Source organism: Xenopus laevis, chromosome 4S (assembly GCF_017654675.1).
Source record: "Xenopus laevis strain J_2021 chromosome 4S, Xenopus_laevis_v10.1, whole genome shotgun sequence".
Classification (NCBI taxonomy): domain Eukaryota; kingdom Metazoa; phylum Chordata; class Amphibia; order Anura; family Pipidae; genus Xenopus; species Xenopus laevis.
In genome coordinates this window covers 83947245-83969716 of record NC_054378.1, presented here as the reverse complement: position 1 = coordinate 83969716, position 22472 = coordinate 83947245, and the positions used below count along the sequence as shown (strand labels likewise).

General features: G+C 37.9%; 1 protein-coding gene across 3 annotated transcripts in view; it reads right to left on the bottom strand.

Annotated features, from left to right (window-relative positions):
- The window catches only part of LOC121393053 (ecotropic viral integration site 5 protein homolog), a 95378-nt gene that overhangs the window by 39103 nt on the left and 33803 nt on the right, over positions 1-22472 (bottom strand). For 2 of the 3 annotated variants that reach the window (XM_041561527.1, XM_041561525.1), the window contains exons 7-14: positions 22207-22350; positions 20539-20628; positions 19591-19688; positions 18081-18141; positions 15975-16028; positions 9240-9272; positions 7692-7838; positions 288-422 (exon numbers count right to left, since the gene is read on the bottom strand). In XM_041561527.1, coding sequence (XP_041417461.1) covers positions 288-422; positions 7692-7838; positions 9240-9272; positions 15975-16028; positions 18081-18141; positions 19591-19688; positions 20539-20628; positions 22207-22350 — 762 coding nt within the window. The remainder of the gene's footprint in view (positions 1-287; positions 423-7691; positions 7839-9239; positions 9273-15974; positions 16029-18080; positions 18142-19590; positions 19689-20538; positions 20629-22206; positions 22351-22472) is intronic. The other variant, XM_041561526.1, reaches the window with a different exon arrangement.

Below are 22472 nucleotides of genomic sequence, written 5' to 3'. Positions count from 1 at the left end.
CCGCCTGCATTCCATACAGAATGATCACAATCGGATCGGCTCGATATCACCCACCTGAATTTGGCGAAATCGCCAAACGAGCGGATGTGTATGGCCACCTTTACACAATAATGAAACACAGACAAATGATCGGTATGGGCCTGAGATTGTTGATTGAATATGCTTCATGTTGAAGCTATGCTCCAAGCATTCAGTCATGAAAACAAAAAGCGGAGAAATTACTGCACCCCCGCTAAAGGCCTCACTACTAGTTCTTTCTCTTACTTTCCCTGCAATCAGTCTGTTACCTTCTTAATTTCCAGGATCTTGTCTTGCATATCCTTCATTGCACATTGAGATTCTGCTTCTTTAAGCCTTGCATGAACCAACTCCTTTTCCAGCTGGAGCACAAATTCCTCACTGTACCGAGGGTTACATTTATGCTGTTAAAAAAGGACAAATTGGTTTAATGTAGCACCATAAACAATGGGTAAATGGAATATTCCTCTAGAGCAGAATTGCTGAAAAGCCTAATTCTAAAGACATCTACAGCATTGTATTCTTTATACAACATATTTATACTTGAAAGATAAAGTCATTGATATATCCATGGAACAGAATAGCCTAAATTGTGGTACCGGAAGTCTGGTTACATTTTCCCCTCTAAATCTATACAATATTTGTTTGCATGGAAATCAAGACCAGAAATAATGCAATAATGGGAAGTGGAACTAGCAAGGGTTTATTTATGAAACAATTGCTGCTTCTGCTGAAACTATTTTTAAAGCATGAGCATATTTCTCTGTGTGGCTGACAATTTCTCAGCCAGTAGCATCCCGTTTATTCCACCGGGACTTCTTTACTGCACTCCTATACCCGCCATGCTGTCAATACCCAGAGTTCTGGGCTTGGATGCTGTACAGATGCTTTTTCTGCTATTCCCCCTATTAAATGCAGGCAACACTGTTAAACCATCTGATAGTATCTGTATCCACAGAAACAGTATTTGCTAATCACATCTAATAAATCTTTTATTATACATTTTAGCATGGTAACACCCAGGAGGGGCTATTAATGGAATGATACACCAACATGGGGAACTCTTTGAAGAGGCAAGAAAAGTAAGCATGACGGAAAACAAAGAGGCGTCACATATATAAAGCTGGCCAAAGACGCAAAGATCTGATCGTACGAATCGAGGATTCGTACGATTTTCGAACCGTGTGTGGAGAGTCCCGACATTTTTCGTCCGGCGGAGATCGGTCGTTTGGTTGATCGGACAGGTTAGAAAATTTCTGTCGGCTGCCGATAATATCTCTGCGTGTATTGCCGATCGTACGATTTTCAGTGGGAGACTGTCACTAGCTTTGGTTGGACATAGATATCGTACGATTGCTGTCAGGGGCAGAACATTGCTGATCTGTTCTTTAACTAATCTGACTGGTAAGACTTTGATCTGAATGGTTAGTGGCGGGTCGGGAGATGGGAAAGTCCGATCGTTCGATGATTCGTACGATCGGATCTTTGCATCTATGGCCAGCTTAAGTCTGCAGGATTCTAGAAAGCACCATACTTGTATCAACAGAGGAAACTCATGCTTTCCACACGGCTCCTCATGAACTTAAATTACTAAATACCAATGTCATGGTAAGCATTTGGTCCCTTTTCTTAAAGGGATACTGTCATGGAAAAACATGTTTTTTCCAAAACACAGTTATTAGTGCTGCTCCAGCAGAATTCTGCACTGAAATCCATTTCTCCAAAGAGCAAACAGATTTTTTTTATATTCAATTTTGAAATCTGACATGAGGCTAGACATTTTGTCAGTTCCCCAGCTGCCCCAGTCATGTGACTTGTGCCTGCACTTTAGGATGGAATTACTTTCTGGCAGGCTTCTACTTAATGTAACTGAATCAGTCTCAGTGAGACTTGGCTTTTACTATTTAGTGCTGTTCTTAGATCTTCCAGGCAGCTGTTATCTTGTGTTAGGGAGCTACTATCTCATTACCTTCCCATTGTTCTGTGGTTAGGCTGCTGGGGGGGGGGGGTGATATCACTCCAACTTGCAGTACACCAGTAAAGAGTGATTGAAGTTTATCAGCGCACAGGTCACATGACTGGAGGCAGCTGGGAAATTGACAATATGTCTAGCCCCATGTCAGATTTCAGAATTAAATAAAACAAAATCTGTTTGCTCTTTTGAAAAATGGATTTCAGTGCAGAATTCTGCTGGAGCTGCACTATTAACTGATGCATTTTGAAAAAAACATGTTTTCCCATGACAGTATTTCCTTGTCATGTCCCTTACAGTCAATGGGATTCACTTCACAAAATGGTTTTTACTATATATACACACTATAAATAAAAAGACAGTAAATACATTTTCCTGCAACTTTCTATCAATGTTAATGTTTCATGAAAGAGCCCTTGCAATGGTGTCATTGGCCATCTATGATACTATCGATAAGATATTTGTATTAGTTTTGGTATTAGTAATAGAGGGAAAATCAAAACATATTTAAAAAAAAAATAAGGGAACGATTCACTGTGCACACAAACATACCAACAAACCATAAACGTTAGGTCACGAGCCAATTAACAGACAGAGTTGTGTCTTTTGCTTCCACACTTCTTCCTGTTACAGTTAAGGTGGCCATAGATACACAGATCCTATTGTACGAATCGAGGATTCGTACGATTTTTGGATCGTGTGTGGCGGAGATCGGTCGTTTGGTCAGGGTTGATTTTGACCCGACCAATCCCGCTGGAGCCCATTGCGCATCGTAATCGGATCGTTCGGCCATACGGCCGAACAATCAGATTACCCCCGATATAGCCATGCTCGTTAATGGCATATTGGGGAAAGATCCGCTCGTTTGGCGATGTTGTCAAACGAACGGATCTTTGCGTCTATGGCCACCTTTCGAGCTGTAGTATTTCTGGTCACGTGATCTCTGAGGAAGCACAGAGACCATCACAAAATGGTGGCTCAAGGCAAGAGATGTAAAAGGGCTTTACTTAAATATATAAACCAGTTTGCTAATATTCTTTAATATGTCACTTAATATGATGTAAACTATCTGTTGCTAAAGTGTTCATTTTGGGGGTATAATTTTCCTTTAAGGGCAAAGATAAGTGGTAGTTATTGACCAAAAGAAACTGGCCTGTTTTTCTGCTCAGTGAGCATGGTCCTGCTTATCAATCTCCACTGCATTCCGCCCAACATTTGAAAAACAGAAAGAGGGACACTTTATGGCCAAACCTCCTAATTACCATGTCCATTTTACAAAATTTGACAGGTTATGAAAGTTTGAACACATTTCTGGGAATTTTAGTGCAATGTTTTGTGTGTTATAACAGTTTTGCTAATGAAGCTGAAATTGCCCTTTAAAGGGGTTGTTCACATTTGGTTAACTTTTAGTATGACGTGGAGAGTGATATTCTGACAATTTGCAAATGGTTTTCATATATTTATTTTGAGCTATTTAGCTTTTTATTTAGCAGCTCTCCAGTTTGCAAATTCCACAATCTGGTTGCAAGTGTCCAAATTACCCTAGCAACTATGCATTGTTTTAAATAAGAGACTGGAATATGAATAGGAGAGGCCTGAAAAAAAAAAAAGTAGCAATAGAGATTGTATATTTGTAGCCTTACAGAGCATTTGTTTTTAGATGGGGTCAGTGACCATTTGAAGGATGGTAAGAGTCAGAAGAAGAATGCAAATAATTAAAAAACTATAAAAAAATAAATAAATGACTAGGCTTGGGTGAATTTGACCTGTTTTGTTTCGCCAAAAATTTGCCGCTGGCGAAATGTCGCAGATGCCCATTAAAGTCTATAGGCGTCAAAAAAAATTTTGACATGCGGCGAAATATTTTTTACATACTTTTTTTTTTTTTTTTTTTTGACGCTCAACGTGGCGAAACAATGCGAAAAAATTCACCCATCCCTAATAATGACCAATTGGAAAGTTGCTTAGAATTGGTCATTGCATAAAAATACTAAAAGTTAACTTACAGGTGAACCACCCCTTTAAGTTGTGAGTCAGTTTCACCAAGAGACCTGCTTATCTAAAATGGTTACAATTGTATCTTTGCTTATCTTAAATTGTTACAAATGTATCTAAGAGCAGGTGTTTAGTTTTCTGGGCTCTCTGCTAAAAAGCCTCTAATTTTAATAATGATTCAGAAACTTTGTATCTTTTTCTGGCGTCACAGATCAAAGAGAAATTCGGGACATTTCAGTAAGAAAGTCAGGACTGTGGGCGGAGCGGGTGCAGGTATGGGGGACGAGTTAACACGGAACAGATGGAGTGATATAGTTGGGCAGGTGCAGGGAGGACTGTGCACTGGGTAACTGTTAAAAGTCAAGGAACAGGGGTGGTTTTAGTCCCACATTCAAATGCCCTTAAAGGATTTTAAAATATCTGGGGAGAAGGAGAAGGCTCTTTGGTTAGACAACAGAGAAAAGATGACTAACTCCAGGAGAACAAATCGCACACAGCAAAAACAAAGGTTGTACCTCAAAACATATAATAAACATCCAGAAGAAAAATAATAATCATGTCAGGTCAACTTAACAGTTTCATTGTTGCGGTTACTGGTGCATGGACAATGGGAAGGAAGCAGCATTTTATGCTTGGTATAGATATGTACAGCTAATGTAACTACACACTGAATGAACTCATCTAGCTGCATCACCCTGTGTAAACGAATCTGGCCATGTATAATTGATGTGAATCTAGCATTACACAGTATAAGCACACGCATATGAAATGTAACCAAAAGGAGAGATTTCACTGCACCAAAATCTGTCACATCGCTACACAGCACCCCCATAATGAATTGCCTAGTCATTCTTAAAGGCTGAAAACCCCAAAAGGTAGATGGGGGATCTACCAGTAGACCTTTAGATGGTGATCAGTAGATCTCTGTCAACAAACAGCTTGTCTAAATCATCCTCATTCATTCAGATAATTATTATGCTATGGTCACAAAATAAATAGAGGTCTATTAAATATAGCAATATATATTTTCCCATTAATTAGTATTTAAGTAATATTTTCCATGGAAGAGAATGATAATGCAGAACCCCACTAAAAGTAGATCTCGCATTAGTAAGTATGGGCACTTCTCCCTTAACGGTTTTATAATGCCATCAACAGACAATATCTGGTACCTTTTAGGTCTATAACCTCCATATTCTTCCTCTACTGGAGCTGAGGGTATGACAGCCTGTTGTCCAGGTGGGGTGAATATACCAATGATGGCAGGAAAGTGATCAGGCAAGAATTTCTAAAATCGCTCATACTGAGACACTGTGAGAATTGATACTCTGCTATGCACATATATCATTTCTTATGTTTTGCAGGCATATGTGGGGCTAGGGTTGCCACCTGTTTCATTTTTACCTGGAGAGCCCAGTTTTCGGTTTTTCATATTAGGAAATCCAGACAGGACTTTAAAATGAATGGCGATCCACCAATCAGTGATCACCATTTCTTAGCTATGCCCTGTCATCATGGACATACCTCCAGACTGGCACCAAGCCTGCCCTTGACATCATACTCCTGCCCCCGATGTCACAGGACCCGCCCCCTGTCCAGTCTTCCTGGTTGCAGAAGGTGGCAACCCATGTGGGGCAGGCACAAGCATATAGCCCCCTAAATGCCCCAGATTGCCTGTCACATAGATATGAGTCATTAAAGGGATAAGTGTACGGACCAGCCCCAAATCTAACTGATCATACCAAAACATGGTGACACTGCAGGGCATTGCAGTTGGCAGCAGCTGCAGGTAAAAAGCCAGCCTGGTTGCACCTCTGCCAGATGCAGAGTGGGCTGTTTGAGACCATAGTTGTCCAGATTGGCAATCTGTGGATTATGGCAAATGCCAGAAGGGCTACTGTAAAATGCAATAGACGCTCACTATTTATGGTGGGGGCTGTTTAGGCCTCGGTGTACCTGAAATGTCAACTACTTTGAATCCTAGTCCACACCTGGGTGCAGTGGGGAAAGTGTGTGTTACTACCATTTAAATCAGAATGCATAACGTACTTTTAAGGTTCAGATCCAAGTTCTCTGATCTCAACACCACATCTAACCTTTGCTTTCTTTTAAAAAAAAAAAAATGCAAAAAATATTCAGTATAATCCAAGCAATCGTGCAAGAGATTAAAATTTATTACTAAGGATTAACACTTGTCTCTTCCAAATGTCCAAGACAAATTATTGAAACATATGTGATATTTTAAAATAATCTAAGTATCAGTATTCCATCAGTTTCAGGTTGCAACATGAAGACAATGCAACAGGGTAACAAAACGACATTTAAATGGAAAGAAAATGATTAGACTTATTGAACACAGGCAGTTAATTCCATCCACTTCTTTCAATTTAGTGTTCCTTTCTTTCTTCCTTTAGTGCAGTTGTACACTACTACACAGTAATTCTACATCTCAGGTATAAAACAAAAGCAATTCTAAGGCATAACATTGGATTTCTAATGTAAAAGGATACACCCCCGCTTTGTATTCAAGTGTGTATTATGGGCAGCTCTACAATTCTTGTATTTTTGTTTTATCCAGTGTTAATGGAGAAGGAAAGGTTAAAACTTGGTAAGCTTTATCAGAAAAGTCTATATAAATACACCAGTAAACCCTCAAAGTAATGCTGCTCTGAGTCCTGTCAAAAGCAACACCACATTTCTTTCCTTCTATTGTGTACACATGGGCTTCTGTATCAGACTTCCTGATTTCAGCATAAACCTCCAGGGCATGGCTTGAGCATGCTCAGTCTGCTCCTCTCTCCCCCTCCCTGCTGTAATCTGAGCCCAGAGCTATGAGTGATCGGGGTGAGACTCAGGCAGGAAGTGATGTCACACCAAGCTAATATGGCAGCTGCTATCCTAAACAAAGAGAGAGAGCTTCTAGAGCTGTTTACACTGGTATGGTAAAGCATTCTACAGAATAAATATAGCATTTTAGCTTGCACTATTGTAGCTAACATATTGGCAATAAACTGCCTCAGTAGCTTTCCTTCTTCTTTAAGTACATACTGCAGCCTTACAGCACTGAGAGATCACTAATGAGACCAAAATAAACATTTATGAAAATGGAAAGCAATACAAATCAGCATACAATCAAGTCAAACACAAAGCTATTAATCATCCAAATACATTTATTAAAGAGATACTGACACCAGCAATTAAACTCTTTTTTACATCTATCATCATACTGGCTTTGAAAGCAACTTTATAGCTTTGCCATAAAGTATTTGCACAATGCTGTTACATTACCTGTCTGATGCCCCATGTTCCTGTATGAGGGGGCTGCCATATTTGTGCAGCAGTAGCCCGTTAGCATTAGAATCTCTAACTCACAGTTAGATGGGACAGTCAGGTTGGCAAAACAGTCAGGTTTATAAACTTCAACTAACTATTAGTTACAAAAACAAACCTCTCGGCAAACTCTTAACGTACAATCTTATTTTAAAAAGTCTTTTTTTTTTTCAAGCTTTTTAGTGTCAGTATCACTTTAAGGCTTTATCCAAGCTCATGTTGGTTTTTTTTATATAAATAAAATATTAAGCCCCCATAGCTGTTCAGGTAAATGATGGTGGGCACTACCATTAATAAAAAAAAAAAAAAAAAAAAAAAAGGATAGCAGATATAAAAGTCATTAAAACAGATGAGAAAGTGGTGCCAGGCATCTTACCAATTGTCGCTGATGCTGGAGCTCGTTGATTGTATGATGAGCCTGCTCCAGCTTAGTACTGGCCTCATCACTTTGCTGTTTGATGGTGGCCAGCTCCCGTTTTATAAGGTAGTTTTCCTCTGCCTCCTGGGCCCTTGTCACTTGTCCCTTCGGACATAATTTTATAGTTTTGAGCAATCCAAGTCAGATGCAAAGAAAGCTTCCTTTCCAGTGTTTAACTGTGAACTCCCCAGGAGCTTTCACATTTACAATTATGAATGAGAACCGTATTACTGGAAATGACTGGGGGAAATTAAAAAGGAGCAAGCAGAATGAAGGTTTGCGTTCGGATTAGGATTTAGTACATGCACAATGACGAAGATGGATCATGCGATTGTTGTTAGTTTCGAATGTTGGTAAGAAAAACATTAATTCAACTTAAAGGGGTTGTACACCTTCCAAACACTTTTTTTTTCAGTTCTGTTGTTTTCAGATTGTTCTCCAGAAATAAAAACCTCTTTTCAATTGCTTTCCATCTTTTATTTTTTACTGTTTTCCCAAAGTTTTAAAGAATAATATTCCTGGTGTTTGAGTCTGGCAACTCAGTGATCCAGGAGCATCTGAACTGTTACAATTTGCTACATTTAGTTGATACAATCAGTGGATACATTTCTCAGCAGCATCTGTGGAATATTAGCAACTATTGTATCAATTCTAACAGCTGCCTGTAACGAAACTCGGGGACAAATATAACAAATGTATCAACTAAATGTAGCTCTGAAAGGCTGGGTCGCAGACTATTTAAAGCTGGCCATAGACGCAAAGATCCGATCGTACAAATCCTTGATTCATACGATTTTCGGATCAGGTGTGGAGAATCCCGACATTTTTCTTCCCAGGGAGATTGGTCGGTTCAGTCGATCAGACAAGTTAAAAGATTTGTCGGCTGCCGATAATATCTCTGCATGTATTACCGATCGGACAGTGAGAGACTGTCACTAACTTTATTTGACATAACTGTCGTACGCTTGCTGTCAGGGGTAGAACATCGGCTGATCGGTTCTTTTACTACTTTATTTAAACTGAAGGTTAGCGGCAGGTCGGAAAGTCCGATGAAAATCCGATTCGAATGATCATTGCGTCTATGGCCAGCTTTAAATAGTCGGCGACCCACCCTTTCAGAGCTGCTTTGGAAGGTGAAAAATTAAACTTTACACTTCAATATTAGAAAAATTGTCACAATTCGAAAATATAAAGTGAAAGTCTTTATTTCTGGAGAACAATCTGGAACCAACTGAACTGGAAAAAAAAAGTGTTTGAAGGTGAACGAGCCCTTTAATAAAGGTCTTGGCAAAATTCTTAATCTATACGGTCAAAGGGGTAAAACGCTAGATTAAGGCAACGTGCAGTATTTACTTTAGGTCATTAATTAAAGCTAAAATAAAGATTGGACTTTGGGTATTTAATAAAATGGATGCATGTAAAATATAAAGTAGGCATGCATCACTCAAAAGGAACTGGTTAAGTGAGTTTTGGTTATCTGTGGATAACATATTTAAAGGACAATACCTGGATCAATCTATCTGCCAAGGATGCACTTTCCTACAAAAAGGGAAAAATGCAGAAAGGAATTTCAGAAGAGATAAAAGATTAAATAAAATGAAGTGACTAGCGATAAAAAAATCAAGTGTGTGGCAGCAGAATGTAATAACAATAATAATACCTCCTTTGAACTGGGAAATACATTTGCAAGTAAAGATAACAGCAAGCAGGTTGGCTCCCCTCAAGGAAAACACAAAGCAACAAAACAAACTGCCTCACATTGCTCAGCTAATATTATACATTCTATAGTTTTGTTGTTACATGTTTTTTGCTAAAAGAAGAAAAAACTGCATTTGAAGTGCCCCAAGGCACAAGCCAGTATTTTACCTGCCACAATTTTACTCACTTACAATGTGGCATTAGACCACCCTAAAGAACTGTGCCCCAGCAAGGATCAGTTAAAGGAACAGTAACACCAACCAAAGAAGGTGTTTTAAAGAAATTAAAACATAATGTACTTTTGCTCTACGCTGTTAAAACTGGTGTGTTTGCTTTAGAAAAATAGTTTAAATCAGGGGTCCCCAACCTTTTTTTTTACCCTTGTGGATCATTCCAACCTAAAAAAAAAAAAAAAAAGTTGGGGAGCAATACAAGCATGAAAAAAGTTCCTGGCTATTGGTAGCCCCTATGTGGACTGGCAGCCTACAGGAGGTTCAGTTTAGCAGTATACTTGGTTTTTATACAACCAAAACTTGCCTCTAAGCCAGGAATTCAAAAATAAGCACCTGCTTTGAGGCCACTGGGAGCAACATCCAAGGGCTTGGTGAGATGTTGCTCGTGAGTCACTGGTTCAGGAACATTGCAGAATATAATGGTATTGCATTACAGATCTTAGCAATACCTCTCAACATTTAAAAAAATAGAAAGATGGACACAGAAAATTGCCGCGCATAGCGCATCAATATGTGACCATGCCCATTTTATGACCACACCTCCTAATTAACATGTCCATTGACAAAATTTGGCAGATTATTCAAGTTTGAACACATTTCTGGGAGTTTTAGGGCCATGTTTTGTGTGTTATAATTTTGCTAATAAAGGTGAAAATCTCTGTTCTTCTAAGAGACCAGCTTATCGTAAAGGGGTTGTTCATCTTTGAGATAACTCTTAATATGGATGTAGAGAGTGATATTCTGAGATAATTTGCATTTAGTTTTCATTTTTTATTCTTGAAGGTTTTTGAGTTATTTAGCTTTTTATTCAGCAGCTCTTCAATTTACCTTTTAAGCAATCTGGTTGCTAGGGCCTGAATTACCCTAGCAGCCATGCACTGATTTGAATAAGAGACTGGAATTTGAATAGGAGAGAGTCTGAATAGAAGGATCAGTAATAAAAAGTAACAATAACTATACATATGTAGCCTTAAAGAGCAATTGTTTTTTAGAAGGGAGTTAGCGACGCCCATTTGAAAGCTACAAAGAATCAGAAGAAGAAGACAACTATAAAAAATAAATTATGAAAACCAATTGAATGTTGCTTAGAATTGGTTGTTCTATAACATAATAAAAGTTACCTTAAAGGTGAACCACCCCTTAAAATAGTTACAATTCTATCTTTACTTATCTTAAATTGTTACAAGGGCAGGTGATGAGTGTTTTGACCAAAAAGCCTCTTATTTTAATTAAGTTTCAGAAACTTTGTATTTTCTTTTGGCGACAGCGTCGGATCAAAGAGAAACTCTGACTTTTTAATAAAAAGCTTGGACTGTGGACAGTTGGGAGGTATGGCTTACCTGTTATCTACTAAGTGACCTGTGACCTGCACCTCGTCTTCTTTTTCAGCATTTAGAAAGACTACTATATCTCTATATACACATGTATACACACACACACACACCTTTTACCAATACAGGGCAACAGTAAACTAAATTTGAATTTCTTTAAAATACTTTCATTTTTTTGCTTTTACTGTTCCTTTAAGCGATAGGATAGGCCTTTATCAGGTGATTCTAACTGTCGAATACAGTAGTGTAAGTCCAGCTGAACATCAAGAAACCAAAGTAATTTGGCTGAACTTGAAATATAAAGGTTTTCTTTGGCAGTCAAAACACAAATTTGACATAATCAAGTATAGAAATGGCAAGATGTTTTTCATTTTATTTGTATTTTTCATATTGAGTATTCTTTGCAAACAGTTCCAAGGAGGTAGAATGATGTATTAAGATTCTTAGGAGGGTCTTGCACAAGCAAAGATTGTTTACAGAAATAAAGAGTGCACAGTGCCATGGACAGAGTGAAGTCAATCAACAGCATGAAACATTGCAATGATCATGTATTCTTCAAATAGTTTGTTAGAGCACCATTAGGGATGCAAATCCTGGTTTGCCTGGGGCAGAACTCCTACTATAAAAGTCACACTGTCAGCTTCTATACACTAACCACAATATAAATTCAATCTGTGAGCCTCTATAGACTAACCACACCAGGCCCGGACTGAGAATTAAAATAGGCCCTGGCATTTCAGGTACACAGAGGCCCAATCAGCCTACACAGAGGCCCATACAGCCCCCACCAGCCCACTAAATACTCACTTTCTATTGCATCTTATAGCAGCCCCTCTGGCATTTGCCAGAACCCACAGATTGCCAGTCAGGGCCTGAACCACACTATAAATTCAATCTGTGAGCCTCTATACACTAGCCACACTATAAATTCAATTTGTGAGTTTCTATACAATAACCACAATATAAATACTAGCAATGTACAAGTCAGCTTCTATACACTAACCACACTATAAATGCAATCTGTGAGCCTCTATACACTAACCACACTATAAATTCTGTGAGCCTCTATACACTAACCACAATATATATTCTATCTGTGAGCATCTATACACTAACCACACTATAAATGCTATCTGTGAGCCTCTATACACTAACCACAATATAAATTCAATCTGTGAGCCTCTATACACTAACCACAATATAAATTCTATCTGTGAGCTTCTATACAATAACCACAATATAAATACTAGCAATGTACAAGTTTGACAAAACTTAAGTCATGGCTCCCTAAGCCACGAGTTCAGCAACACCTTAGACGACCAACACTCTTCTTCCCTGACTTTAATTTTTTTTTAATTTCTGGACCTGATTTTTGGATTTAGAATCCCTAATTTAACACATGAATAAAAGAAAAGCCAATGTTATGTGATGTTAAATAATTCAGTCACACAACTCAAAATCCTAGGCATGTGGGGTGGGAAAGAACACTGCAGGGAATATACAAAATGCATAAAACATACACCAATGAGGAGACAATATACCAAAAAGCATTTTGCAAACAGGTAATGCCATGTGCACCATAATGAACTAACAGTGAGTAATACAAAAGTCATTTCTGCACAGACAAGACTTGTCAACATAATGCATCCAGAGTACACACAGGGGCAGATTTAATATGTAGTGTAAAAAATGGTGGATTCATTTGGTACACAAAACCAGGCATTGCCGTGTAAAAATGACTTAATTTTTTTACGAGCTTTTTCTTTGATCAACTTACAAAATTTGGAAGCAGTGTAAAATAACGGAGGCAAATCTGGTGTTTCCACTGAATAAAATATCACACACCTTGATAAATTCACCATTTTACACCGTTTTTTTCAGTGACTTTCATTTTACATAATAGGCCCACAGTGTATCCGATAGCTACCTGCTGCATGAAGAAAATTGCAGCACTGCATTTTGCAATGGGAGGGCCAAAACATCAAGGGTAAGTATTTGGATTTGATTTTGTTCTTTAATTGACAGAGAGTGAAAGCAGGTCCCCTACAGATAAGCTATAACAGATAAAAAAAAAATTCAATGTTCTGTCCCAATCTGCTAGCAACTTGTATATTTTGTGCATTAGATGCAAGTCACTTTATGGCTTAGCCTGTGTTTATATCAAGTTGTTCCTTGTGATTATTACTAAAGTCGTCAAACCTCCATAAACCAGTGGTGAAACTACACTTTGAAGGGAAGCCAAATAAAAATATGCACTCTATGCCATTAGGGAGGCAGTTTGTAAAGACTGTTTTGCAATTGAATCTGTTTATGTGCAAACATGGGTAATCAAAAGACAGACTGACTTGACTGGATAACTTTAAACTGATTCTGTCATGATTTTTATGGTGTCGTTTTTATTTCTAAATTACACAGTTTACACTGCACATAATGCACTCTACAATATAAAATGTCATTCCTGAACAAGCAAGTGTATTTTTTTTTTTTTTAATTTATAATATTGGTGTGTAGGCAGCCATCTCAGGTCATTTTGCCCGGCCATGTGCTTTCAGAAAGAGCCAGCACTTTAGGATGTTACTGCTTTCTGGCAGGCTGTTGTTTCTCTTACTCAATGTAACTGAATGTCTCGCAGCGGGACCTGGAATTTAACTATTGAGTGCTGTTCTTTGATCTACCAGGCAGCGGTTATCTTGTGTGGGTGTGGTTATCTGGTTACCTTCCAATTGTTTTGTTGTTAGACTGCTGGGAGGCGGGGGAGGGGGTGATATCACTCAAAGTTGCAGTGCAGCAGTAAAGAGTGACTGAAGTTTTATCAGAGACAGCTAGGGACAGCTGGGAAACTGACAATATGTCTAGCCCCATGTCAGATTTCAAAATTAAAACGAAGGCCTCTCTAGAAAGTTGAGTAAAATTAAGTAGCAATAACAATACATTTGTAGCCTTACAGAACATTTGTGTTTTAGATGGGGTCAGTAACCCCAATTTGAAAACTGGTAAGAGTCAAAAAGGAGAAGACAATTCTAAAACTATAAAAAATAAAAATCGAAGATCAATTGAACTTAACTTAAAGGTGAACCCCCTTGGATCCAGGCTAGAATTTACATTACTAGTTTACACACATTCTTTTTCAGTGTTAAGGGGCCCATACACAGGCATACCCTGGCTGCCCACTTGCTAGAGCTACCAGTCTACTAGCAGTACATGGACCCAAGGATTGTTAAAATACAGTTAGACAAGTATGAAACAATGCGGTCGATGAACACATGGATTCTGTATGAAACTGATGGGCCTATGTGGGCCCCAATCAGAACAAGAAGATCAGCTCAGTCTACCACTCCACCCCAAACTGAGAACGTATACCATTACCTATGTAATATACATGCTACACAGAGAATATGCATGAACAACACAATGAATAGCAACCCAAAAATGTGTTTGCTGACCTGACTGAATGCAGTGGAGAAGGTACACACAGAACACACAGACATATTTGCACGGTCCAAGACCGAATGCAAGGAAGATGGTATATACAGAAATACATACAGAAATAAAAAACTACAGGAGAGGCTTTACTCTATTATTAAAGGGCTGGTAGATTAAATACTGTATTTAGCCTTAAAAAGAAATGTATACTTAACCAAATATTGTTAATAAAAGAAATGTAAAATGTGATATATTAAAAAAAAAAAAAAAAAAAAATTTTTATATATATATATATATATATATATATATATATATATATATATATATATATATATATATATATATATATATATATATATATATATATATATATATATATATATATATATATATATATATATATATACATATACACTGAGTGAACTACTGAATAAAAGCAATAATAGGACACAATGCCTACACATTTTATGGTGTTACTTTACCTTTAAGTAGGACTAACATTTCTGTTTTCTCAAAGACCACCTCTAAGAATTAAAATATGAATGATGGTTTTCAATCTTGAGCTCTTCATCTCTTGCTGAACTATAACTAGCACCCTAAAGATAGCCAGTGCATGTTACTGTGAATCTGGAGATTGCTGTTCAGCAACAGCTGGAAAGCAAGAGACTAAAGACCATCAATGTAAGCACTTTAATCTTTGTCTGTTTAACACAAATGAAAGAAGGTACAATTCTTATTAAAGCAGAGTAACTATCTTTGTTCAGAACCAAAATTTTAAGTAATCTACATTACATACAATTATCAGAAAAACACTGTCTACATTCAACCCAGACTGGCAAAGATGCAAAAAACAGCCGAGTTGGACCTCACTTATATGGTTCTGAATAACTGCTAATTTGTCCAGGAAATAGTTAAAATTCAGCAAGTTAAAAAACTATTAAAAATTATATGTTAAGGCCCCATAGACACAAATATTTCTCTTTGATGAACGACCGGTTTTAATGCAATCCAACCAATCCGTCAAATTATCGTGAGGTTAGTGGGAATTGAACGATCGTGCATCTAACGATTTTTCAACCATCGGTCAGAAAATTGATTGGCCAGGTTAGAACATTTTCATCGGTCACAGTATAATCTATTGTCCAACTGTTTGCAGGGCCAAGCAGGCAGCTACAGTTTTCCTGCCTTCAACTAGACAACATCGTTCGAAATGGTCTTTTTAGTTAATGGACAAATTGTACATTTAAACATTCGTTTCAAGATAAGCTTGGTCTAACGATAACGAAAAGATATTTTAAAATCTTTACATCTATGGCCAGCATTAGAGTGTCTGCGACAAAGGAAAAAGAAATAATAGCAAATGAATCCTTTAACTGTAGAACAAGTTAGATTCAGTCGCTATTCTATTTCCATTAAAGGCGATGTCTGAATTATTTAAAAGCAAGCCAAAAGTATCATTCACAGTTATACATCACATAACCTGCAGTGGGTGCATTCACATCTACATAGCAAAGACGACATAACAGGGGTGCAATGTAGCTTTTAAGATTCCTTACTTTCTCCAGTGTTTCTATTCGCTGCTTCAGTAACCTGTTCTCTGTGCGTAATCTCTGGAATAAAACAAACAATATGAAACCACAGTGGTTATGTTGTGCCAACCAAGAGGGGATGCCTTTGTTCAGAAATAGTTTTACTACAGGTCACAGACTAAGGTAACATTCTCTTTCTGCCCATTTAAAAGATCAGCCTAATCGTAATACTGGTGAAAAGTGCAAAAGCAAATGAGATCTTATTTGCATATTTATTTTCCTCTACTGTTTTTCAATCACTTGATCTTAGACATGTACCAGTACAGGTTTAGCATGATAGCAGAGATCCTATCTGAAACCCACTGTTACCAACACTGCAGGATTTTAAGCACTCAAAAGTTTTAAAAGAAAATATATCTACAATAGAGGGCTAATAGAATTATAATACAGTATAACCCTGAATTTACTTCCCTGTATTTAACGTTTTCCCACATTTTACGTTTTTTCCTGTGGTCCTGTCATTTTCAGTGCAATTTTATGGGGTATTTTCCCGGGTTTTACATCAGTAAATCAGCCCTGTCCCTTGCTTACCGCTCTATTTTATTAGCCAAAAACCTGTTATATTCAGTGTTCCAACGCTTACTTGTAAAATGTCTACTGTTTATGGATGCGGCCGCATGTGTCAGTGACATGCTGAGTGGGGGGAGCTGTGCTGAAAGGAGAATTCAACCCTCTGCGCTACAATCCCACACCTGTGTTGCCCCCTCTCCCTCCTCCCCCCAGGCAAATGCCCCTAACTTGTTACTGACCCCTCCGTGCAGTTCCTCTCCTGTTGAGTTCACAGCAGCCATGCTCGCACGTGCGCTCTTCTTCCTATATTCGCCGGCATTTGGTGGTGCATGCGCAGTAGAGGGATTTACCGCATGCGCCAGAAAGTCACGAAGTTTCAGATTTCTTTTTTCAGAAACTTTGTGACTTTCGGCGCATGCACAGTAGATCCTTACCGATAATACAGGAAGAAGAGCGCACTGGCGACATGGCTGTCGTGAACTCAACAGGAGAGGAACTGCATGGAGGGGTCAGTAACAAGTTGGGGGAATTTGCCGGGGGGGGGAGGAGGGCAACGCAGGGGAGGGATTTTAGCGCCAAAGTGGTTGAATTCTCCTTGAAGGAGCAGGGACCTGGGCAAAAGAACACTACACGTAAAGGGAAGCAGCAGCTGTATTTGAGAAGGAGGGTGCGGGAAAAAGACAGAAGGCAGTAAGAAGCCGTTTGGGAAAAGAGGTTGGCTAAATGTGGAGAAACAGACTCAGCAAACAAGATTATGAGTAGAAGCGCTACTGTTCTGGAGAAGGAGGGTTGGAGAGGAAAGAGTTAGCAGTCTGGAGAGGCAAGCTGAAGGGACCGGGAAGAAGACCGTGACAAATGTATTGAAGTGGCTGCTGTGTAGGAGAAGGCAGGGAAAGGGACATGAAGCATGGGGCTGAAGCATGTTAAATAACTTAGCAAGTAAAACTGTTCAGAATAAAAAAAGGACTCTAACATGTTTCCCTTAAAGTTTTTCCACGGTCCCTTGAAAAACAAATTCAGGGTTCTACTGTAGAACAGAATAGCTTTAGTCCAACTGGTCTCTCACGGCAGGACTCTCTTATTTACCGGCACAATACTCCTTGGTAATACTTCCCCAAAAAAAAAATTTGAAGAATAAAAGAAAACATAATTCTAAGCAACTTTCTAAATTACATTTATTAAACATAATCAGTGCTTTTAAAGTTATCTGTAAAACCAATTGCTATTGACAGCAGCATTTGCTTAACTCCTGGTTACTTTTTAAACAATGTTACAAAAGTCAGGTCTGTTAATCAGCTGCCTTGTCTTACATTGTATCAACAGTCTTAGATATCAGGGCAGAGAATAGGCAGGGACAGACAAACACTGATTTCAATAGCAATACATATATAAATAACTTTAAAAGCAAAGAAAATGTGTAATGCATGTATATCTCAAAGTTGCTTAGAATTGTGTTTGTGGCAAATTAGGCAAAAAATATTATATGGGTTGACATTCAATCAAAAAAATGCTGTGTTGTAAGCACAAAGATTAACTAAATTTAAATCGTATGAGTTTTATTACCTTGATTTCAACTTGCTCTTCAAGCTCTTTTGTTTTTATTGTAGTGTACTCCTTTTCTAATCTGGAAATATTAAAAAGCAACAGAAAGTATTTATATACACACAAAAAAAACAAAGAAAACAAGGTTTAATAAGATAATAAAAAAAATAATAATTTAATCCAAAAGTTGATATATGGGATTTTGCCAGTCAACCCTTAAAGGAATAATAACACCAAATAATTAAAAGTCTTTTAAAGTAATAAAATGATAATGTAGGGTTGTGCTGCACTGTTAAAACTCAGGTGTTTGCTTCAGAAACTCTACAATAATTGAGCTAAACAAGTTGCTGTGGGGGCAGCCATTCAAAGCTGAATAAGGAGAAAAGGCACATGATACACAGCAGATAACAGATATGCTCTGTAGTATACAATGGGATTCTTCATTGAGTATCTAGGGTTGCCACCCAGCCGGTATTTTACCGGCCTAGCCGATAAAACACCCGCCAAGGCCGGTATTACAAATTTACCGGCAATTTGTAATACCCTTAAGAAAAAGCTCTTGGCCCGCCCCCAATTCGCTCAGTACTTACTTTTTTTTCAGACTTCTGGCCATCGCATGTGTTACTCCGCTCCTTTTGCATCACGGTGCGTGACTCTGTCCCCTTTTGCATCACAGACCGCACCCCTTTGTTCCTGCCACCCACCGGCCCATAAATTTTTTTTAGAATACCCTATGGGTATCCTGTGCTTGAATGGCTGCCCCATGGCTACATAGAAGCTTGTTTATATAAACTATAGTTGTGTTATTTTTTCAGAAGCAAACACACCCATTTTACCAATACAAGACAACAGTACATTATATAGTCATTCCTTTAAGAAACATTCAGTTTTTGGTGTTATTGTTCTTTTAAGTGCTAAGTTAAGCTCCTAGGTAGGGGTTTCGTTCATTTGACCCTACCTACAATGTAGAATGTAATAAGTAAGGTAAATTTCATGACAGCATCCACCAAACAGTCAAGGGAGAGAGCTAAAGGGTTTAAGGCAATTACATGAGAATGGGGGATGCAGAAAAACGAGAATTCTTTTTCGAGACTTGGACAAATTCTAGAATTTTTTGCAGATTTCAGCCAAATCTTAAGTGTTTAAAATCAAACCCTTAAAGGATGTCAATAACATTGATTTCTAGTGACAACTGCACTTGTTCACCTATCAGCAAATAGCTTTGAAAAGTTTGCTAAAAAATTTAAAAATGAGCACACAGATATGATTGATTGCAATGTGTAACTGGACTGGTGCAATTTAGCACCTATGTTAATGCATGTAGTTCTTTTATAGTCTTTTAGTTAATTGCCCTTTTAAAGGTTATCTAAAGCCCTTAATAAACAAGGGCACATGACTTCTGTGGTGAAACTTATAACCAACATGTACCCATCATCAATGTATTCAGTCAGTAATTGGTTTTATTAAATAGTATTTAGACCACAAAAAAACACCACCACAGAGAGAATTAATGAGCACAATGTATGCTTACTTTTTCATCTTTTTTGCATTATATTTGACTTGATAAGCAGCTTGGATTAATTTGTCAGGTCCCCCATCAAACTGGTGTGGAATTACTTTTTGAAAGTGCTGAAAGACATAGAAAACAGTCATACGAAGACGCAACTAGCCAGAGAACAATTCTAACAATAATAAAAACTATAAAAATAACCACTGTGGTTTAAGTCCTTGAGTCACATACAGTATATAGTTGTATTCAGAATAATAGCAGTCTGACATTACAATCACTGTTTTTGGTAGAAATTATATTTCTACATGGCAAATAATTTACTAGTAGGTGTAGTAGAGTAATAGAAAACCAACAGATCCAACAGTCATGACATGTATGCTGCTGATTCATTCACTGTCAGACGACCCCAAACACTGAATTCAAATCACAGTACAGTGTGAAGACAGTGAAACATGGTGGCACAAGTATCATGATATGGGGATGTTTCTCATACTATGGTGTCGGGCCTATTTATCACATACCAGGGATCATGGATCAGTTTCAATACATCAAAAGAGTTCATGTTGCCTTTGTATGCCCTTGAAATGGGAGTTTCAACAAGACAACAACCCCAAACACACCAGTAAATGAGTAATATTTTGGTTCCAGACCAACACCAGACCTTAATCCAATAGAAAACTTGTGGGTGACATCAAAAATCCTGTTTTGGAGGCAAAAGCAAGAGATGCAGAAGAATTGTGGAATGTAACAGATGCCAGAAGTTGGTGGACTCCATGTAACACAGATGTGCAGCAGTTCTTAGAAACACTGATTATACAACTAAATATTAGTTCAGTGATTCAAAGGAAAGCAAAATCTTAATATTACTATAGTTATATTTGCATAAGTGATAAAAAATACAAAATATCAATTTTGTAGAGGATACAGAAGTGAAAAATCTTTTTTCCTGTAAATCAATCTTTTTCTTACCTGTAACATGCCTTCCATATCTAACTGCATTAACTCTGTCTGATTCATCTGAAGAACAGCGAGTCCAGACCGAAATACAATCTCAAACCCCTGAGTCAAGCAATATAAATTCAATTAATACAAGAAATACTGAAATTTTGCTCTGTTAGTATGTGTAAAGGGTGTAAAATTTGAGGATAAGATTAGCCACTTGTCTGCCATGAAAAGTAAATTGTATAGCACACGCTGCCGATGACCAGACTGTTATTCTTTGATCTGCTCCCCACCCCATGTTTACTAGCAACATAAGGGTAGGACTACACTGACGTTATCGGCGTGATCCGACGCACTGCGACAAAACACATGCGACGGATTGCACCGAAAACGTCCGTGTAGTTCTACCCTAAGAGTCCCTTTACAGAATGAGTTAACAGCCGAGTTGATCTGCATATTTGTGTTAAAGGAATTGTTCAGTGTAAAAATAAAAACTGGGTAAATAAGTTAGGCTGTGCAAAATAAAATTGTTTCTAATATAGTGAGTTAGGCAAAAATGTAATGTATAAAGGTTGGAGTGACTATATGTCAAACATAATAGCCAGGACACTAGTTCCTGCTTTTCAGCTCTATAATTTATAGTTAGTCAGCGACTTGAAGGGGGCCACATGGTACATTTCTGTTCAGTGAGTTTGCAATTGATCCTCAGCATTCAAATCAGATTCAAAAGCAACAGATATGACCCATGTGGCCCCCCCTCATGTCTCTGATTGGTTACTGCCTGGTAACCAGGGTAACCAGTCAGTGTAAACCCAAAGAGCAGAATAGCAGGAAGTAGTGTTCTGGCTATTATGTTAGACATACGGTCACTCAAGCCTTTATGCATTATTTTTTGCCTAACTATATTAGAAACATTTTTTATTTTGCATAGCCTAACTATTTAACCAGTTTTTATTTTTACACTGAACAATTACTTTAAACTAGGAGTCAGATTTGCCACGTGATGCATTAAAGGAATCAACTGCAGATGTTACTAAAATAGTGGTATCAAATGACAAAGCTTTATAATTAAAAAAACTGAAAATTGTGTTTGGGTTTATCAAGTAATTACTTTTGAACAAATCATCTTTCAATTATGGGAAGGCCTTTTACAAATCCATGAATGCTAACTAAAGCTCTTTGCAATAAGCTATAAGCACCGTCAGTATATTTGAGACATCTGTATGAACTGTGATGACCAGCAAGACTGGGACTAGGCTATCAGCCAAGACCAGCAGCTGTAAGCCACAGTGCATCATTACACAGGACTGTTGCTATTTCCAGGTTACACAGGAGTTTAATTGAATTAATAGAAACATTAAAATACAACCTTTCAATGTTTAATCAATTAGGACTAATTTTGGTTGTGAGCAACTCTTGTGGGTACAGGAAGGAGTGAAAAATGCTTCCTCTTTAATCTCTGCGTTAATCCAAAAGTTTGCAGCTTTAACACAAGCTTGCCTTTAACAAACTTCAAACGGACAGCTGATTGTACATTTAAACCATTTTTGACCCAGCCTTAACTGAAAAGACAAAGTATAGCTCCTACAGATAATTCTACAAGCCGTACAGCTGCAGGAGTCATTTGGCTTGCATTTTAGTTTCGGAAATGGAAAGCAAATATAGCACACACTAACTCTAGCCAGAAGCCCTTACCTCAGACATAAAAATATCAAATATTCTTGTACCAACGGGTAATGGGAAATTGGTAAGGAAAATAGTGAGGAACCAAGATGACGCATACATAGATGTGTGAAAGCTTTGAGCTTGAAAGTGTACATACAAGTCTGGCAGCTGTTCCTGTTGGCATGAAAAGAAGAGGAAATAATGTAAGTTTAAAACATTTCTGGAAAGACCAAGTAAACATTTTTGAGTTACTAGTCTACTAATTCAATGTATTCTAAGGGCGACAGCACACTACA